A 6,000-nucleotide genomic window follows, 5' to 3' on the forward strand; every position below is an offset into this window, starting at 1 on the left:
TCTCATCCTCTAAGGGTCCAACGTTCACCCTAGCCAGCCTCTTCCTTTTTATATATTGATAAAAAGTCTTCCTATCCTTTTTTATATTAAGCGCTAGCCCAGCATCACAGTTTATCCTACCCTTCTTTATCAACTTCTTTGTCATTCTTTGTTGACATTTAAACCTCTCCCAATCCTCTTCTCGCCCACTACTCTTAGCTACTCTAAACGCATCCGCTTTTAATTTAACACTGATGCATTAACAAGCATCATTAGCACAACACTGCAACATTAACAAGAAGCCATAACACAGCACTGGAATGTTAGTGAGCACCCTTAACAGTACCAGAACCTTAGCGTACATCAGTAAGCACTGGAGCTTAGTATCACTCCAACCACAACATAGGCATCACTAATACAGCACGGGAGATTTAGCAAGCATCATAATTTAACATCATTTTAATTTATCAATCTAGTGAACTTCCTATGAACTGCCCCCAATGCCACCACATCCTTTCTCAAATAAGGAGACCAAAATTGGACACAATACTCAAGATGTGGTCTCACCGACACCCATACAATCGCAACAATACTTCTCACTTTTATATTTCAGTGCTTTTGCAGTAAATGATAACATCCCATTTGCCTTTTTTATTACATGCTGTACCTACATACCGACTTTCTGTGATTCATGAACACAGACACCCAGATCCCTCTGCCTGGACACATTTTGAATCTACTTTGCATTTAGATAATAATTTGCCTTTCTATTTTTTCGGCTAAAATAAATAACCTTACATCTATCCATGTGAAACGCCATTCTCCTAGCCTAAATATATCCATCTTAAAATCTTTATCTCTTCTTCATTGCCTGCTTTCTCACCTATTTTAGTATCATGTTCTTATGTGCAAATTTTGTTATGTTGTACTCAAGCATAACTAACGCTGCACAAAAGCATTAATGAGTGTCATAATCAAATGTCATCAACACTGCACTGGAGCATCAACAAGTATAACTAACATGAGTATTAACATGTGCCATCAACACTACTACAGCAATGGCAAGTATCACCAGGACAACACTAACCATCATTAACACGGCGCTGAAGCATTTGTGAACATCATTAAGACAGCACTGATGCATTAACAAGCATCATTAGCACAACACTGCAACATTAACAAGAAGCCATAACACAGCACTGGAATGTTAGTGAGCACCCTTAACAGTACCAGAACCTTAGCATACATCAGTAAGCACTGGAGCTTAGTATCACTCCAACCACAACATAGGCATCACTAATACAGCACTGGAGATTTAGCAAGCATCATAAATATAGAACAGGAGCATTAGCAAACATCATAAACATAACACTGGCACTTTTTAATAATCATATAAATACAGCACTGGAGCATTAGCAAACACTAGAAACTAACATGGCACTTGAAAGTATCAATGAGGAAATTGTTGGATAAAGTTGTAAAAGATAAGGTATCTTAGTGTACCTTTTACGTATTTTAAAATCAGTCAGAAAGAGAAGCCTAAATTTAGCAAAGCCTGAAGTTCAGAATGATCTTCTTTGCTTGTTAGATCAGAACTACAAGACTGTAAATTGCCTCTATTTCACGAAAATCTTCACTTGATGTATCCCATTAGAAAATCAGAAAACAGTTACACTAAAGTATCCAAAAGTTCTCAAGTTACAACAGACAACTTAAGTGTAAGTGAAAAATTATTAACCTGACAATAAAGAAGATAATTGCGAAACCCTTCAAAACTTTATTAAAAGGAGCAGTTACCAAAATGATCAAAGAGATAATTTCACTTTTTTTAAACATGATGGTGTATGTTTTAGTATCAGAACGCGACTTAGTGCTTGTTGTATTGTTTTGGGAAATTACTTGTTTGGGATAATTTTAGCATGGCCAATGCACCTAACCCGCACATTTTTGGACTTGGGAAGAAACTGGAGCACCCAGTGGAAACTCACAGAGACGTGGGGAGAATGTGTAAATTCCACAGACAGTGATCCAAGCCAGGAATCGAACCCAAGTCCCTGGAGCTGTGAGGCAGCAGTGCTAAGCACTGTGCTGGCCACAACCCCCGCCAAACTATATTTATTAATTCATAATAATACACATAAATCAAATCAGCTGCTTTGTGTTCAATTGATTTGGTGAAATTAGAATGTTCAGTATTTTCTTGAGAGGATAGAAAAACAAAGCAGTATGAGAGAGGTTAGATTATAGATCAATGGTGTTGGCAAGAACATAGTGAGAGAGTGGTTAACAAAGCATATGGGATCTTAGGCTTCTTGAATAGAAGCACTGAGTACAAAAAGCAGGAAAGTTATGCTGAACTTGTATATAGTTCCAGTTGGGTGACAATAAGAGTACTGTGTCTTGTTCTGGTCACCATACTTTAAGATGGATGTGTGAAAGTCCTTGTGAAAGAGCAGCGATCTATCAGAATGGTTCAGAAATGAAGTACACAGTTAGTTTGGAGAAGCTGGGGTTATTTTCCTTGGAGCAAATGAGACTGAAAGGAGAATTGGTTAGGGTGTACAAGATTACGACAAGTTTAGATAAGACAGATGAAGCAAACTAGTAGACAGTACAAGGACTAGGAAATACCAATTTAAGGTTTTCGATGAGGGATGGAAGGAAGAACCTTTTTCCCCCCCACATAGTACTTGGTAATGACCTGGACTCTTGCTGCTTATAAGGGTGGTGGAAGCAAAAAAGATCAATGATTTCAGCAGGAAATTGGATGTGTGTTTGAAGAAAATAAACTTTCAGAAACAGGAACTGAACATGAGAATGGGGCTGACTGGATTGTTCTTGAGAGCCAGCATGGACTCAAAGGGTTGAATGACCTTTCTCAATGCACTAATAACTCTATGCAGTTCACACATCTTCATTATGGATAGGGTTGGATAAGAGAAATTCACAATCATAGGGACATGGGGGTTCGCATATGGGAAAGACCAGCAGCACTGAACCCAAAAACAAATTCAGTGCAGATCCAATATTTGTTAGGCAACTTCCCCTAAGTGTTACACCTGAAAAGTTAAACTCTGTTCTCTTTCGGGACATTGATGGATTTGGTGTTTCCAGCATTTCTTATCTTTCAGCACGTTATTAAGAATTTGCTCATCTAAATACTGGATTCATAATCACGAGGATTCTTATCAAGCTGTGCATGTTACACACTGAATTGACAACTAGGTATTAAACAGCAACAAATGGTAAAGGCTTCCCACTGATGCAAAATTATCACCAATTTGGTCTTTTCTCTTGATATCACTTTAAATATCAGATCTCATGTAAGAGAAACAAAAATGGCATCAAAACTTTGGTAGCAGTTCTTACCACCATACCAACAGTGACAGTAAATATCTTATAGCAGTTATCAAATGTACAAAGATGAACTGGAGGTTTGATTATGGTGTACAAGTTTAGATACGACAGATGAAGCAAACTTCCTATTAGTAGGTAGTACAAGGACAAGGAAATACCAATATAAGGTTTTGGATGAGGGATTTAACTGAAGCCTAAGATCTCATATATGATACAATTTAACTGAACAGGAGTTAAAGATGAGGGGCGCACGGGCGGGCGGCGATGACAGCACAGTGCGCGGGCGGGCGACGATGACAGCACGGCGCGCGACGATGACAGCACGGCGCGCGACGATGACAGCACGGCGCGCGACGACGACAGCACGGCGCGCGACGACGACAGCACGGCGCGCGACGACGACAGCACGGCGTACGGGGGCGGTGATGACAGGACAGGATACTGGGTATCCAGGGGGTGTATTGAGGGATGACAGGATTTGGAGGGTGCTCAGTCTCGATCCCTGGTGGTGAGCCCTGACGCTGAAGCAGAGTGAAACGTGAAGCCTGAGCAGAGAGAGGCTGCCACAAAGGATCAGCATTCTCGCCTATTGGGCCACTCGCACCCCCAGCCCCGCGGCCTGAGCCTCCCCCCCGGGCCCCGGCCTTGGTTCACAGACGCCGCTCTCTCTCCGCCTTTGGGTGTATTTTCGCTCTGAAGCCGGCGGCGGCTAGGATAGGGGCGGTACTCTCCGCGGTACATAGTCCGGGCAGTGCGGGACGGAAGCACGGCCGCGGGCAGGCTACTCGGCCGCTGGCACTCACCTGTCTCCGCGGCGCTGCGAGGCTGAGGGGCGGCGGACTCATTGATGGACAACCGCCGCCGCGCTCCCCGTGACGCCACCAGCCTGCGACAGGCCACATGCGTCATCAACAAGCATCCAAATGGGCCCGCACATGCGCGGTGAGGTGTGAAAACCACGTGCCTTAAAACAAGGGAGGGAAGAAGGGCAATGGCGGACCTGGGTTGGATTCCCGGCTTGGGTCACTGTATCGAGTTTACACATTCTCCCCATGTCTGTGTGGGTTCCCTCCGAGTGCTCTGGTTCCCTCCTACAGTCAAAGATGTCCAGGTTGGTTAATCGACCATGGTAAATTGCCTCTTAGTGTCTGGGGACTAACAGTAAATATGTGGACTTACGGGGATAGGGACTGGATGCGATTGTTGTCAGTGCAGGATCGATGGGCTGAATGGACTCTTTCTGTATTGTTTGCATTCAGCCATTCTATTCCATTTTGAAAAGGTATCTCTGAAGAACTGAGCAAGAAGCTTTAGGGGAAATGTTCAGTACCAGAGAGCCCTATACAATTGCAGCAAACCATCCCAATTCCTATACTCAAATCCTCTTGCTATGAAGGCCAACACACCATTTACATTCTTTAGAATCATTGAGCCAGAGATTTGCAGCATGGAAACAGACCCTGCAGCCCAACTTGTCCATGCTGCCCTTGTTTAACCGCTAAGTTAGTCCAATTGCCCATGTTTGGTCCACATCCCTCTATACCTGTCTTACCCATGTAACTGTCTAAATGTTTTTTAAAAGACAAAGTTGTACCCTCCTCTACTAATGGCTCTGGCAGCTTATTCCAGACAGTCACACCCTGTGAATGAAAAAAATTGCCTCTCTGGACCCTTTTGTATCTCTCCCCTCTCACCTTAAACCTATGCCCTCTAGTTTTAGACTGCTCTATCTTTGGAAAAAGATGTTGACTAGCCAGCTGATCTATGTCCCTTGTTATTTTATAGACTGCTATAAGATCACCCCTAAGTCTCCAACACTCCAGGAAAAATAGTCTCCGTCTATCCAGCTTCTCCTTCTAACTCAAACCATCAAGTCCCAGTAACACCCCAGTAAATTGTTTCTACGCTCTTTCTAATTTAATAATATATTTTCAATAATAGGGTGACCAGAACTGTACACAGTGCTCCAAGTGTGTTCTGTATAACTTCAACAAGATGTCCCAACTCCTGTATTCAATGTTCTGGTCAATGAAACCAAGCTTGCCAAATGCCTTCTTCACCACTCTGTCCACTTGTGACTCCACTTTCAAGGAACTATGAACCTGAACCTGTATCATGAGATCTCTTTCCTCTATAGCTCTCACAAGCATCCAAACTTTCACTGAGTAAGTCCTGCCCTGGTTTGATCTACCAAAATGCATCACCTCGCATTTAACAAAATTAATCTCCATCTACCATATGTCAGTCCACTGGCCCAATTGATCAAGATCCTGTTGCAATCCTAGATAACCTTACTCATTGTCCACAATACTGCCAATCTTGGTGTCATCTACAAACTTACTAACATGCTTATTAAATTCTCATCCAAATCATTAATATAAATGACAAATAACAGTAGACCCAACACCAATCCCTGAGGCACACTTCTGGCCATAGGCCTCCAGTTTGAAAAACAACCTTCTACAACCACCCTCTGTTCTATCGTCAAGCCAATTTTGTATCCATTTGGCTACCTCACCCTGGATCCCATGAGATTTAACCTCATGCAACAACCTACTATGTGAGGCCTTGTCAAAGTCCATGCAGACAACATCAACTGCACTGCCCTCATCTACCTTCTTGGTTACCCCTTTAAAAAATTCAATCAAATTTGTGAGACATGAT

The 6,000-nt window shown here is 42.6% G+C and overlaps 1 protein-coding gene across 2 annotated transcripts in view; it reads right to left on the reverse strand.

Annotated features, from left to right (window-relative positions):
• pcgf3 (polycomb group ring finger 3) overlaps positions 1-4,210 on the reverse strand; it is a 138,698-nt gene extending 134,488 nt beyond the window's left edge. Inside the window, exon 1 of one of the 2 annotated variants that reach the window (XM_080196403.1) lies at positions 4,140-4,210. In XM_080196403.1, the coding sequence (XP_080052529.1) occupies positions 4,140-4,181 (42 nt within the window). In that variant the 5' untranslated portion in view covers positions 4,182-4,210. The remainder of the gene's footprint in view (positions 1-4,139) is intronic. The other variant, XM_080196413.1, reaches the window with a different exon arrangement.
• Between the last annotated feature and the right edge of the window lie 1,790 nt (positions 4,211-6,000).

The sequence above is a fragment of the Carcharhinus amblyrhynchos genome, chromosome 1 (genome assembly GCF_965287045.1).
Source record: "Carcharhinus amblyrhynchos chromosome 1, sCarAmb.v2.hapA, whole genome shotgun sequence".
In the NCBI taxonomy this organism is placed as follows: domain Eukaryota; kingdom Metazoa; phylum Chordata; class Chondrichthyes; order Carcharhiniformes; family Carcharhinidae; genus Carcharhinus; species Carcharhinus amblyrhynchos.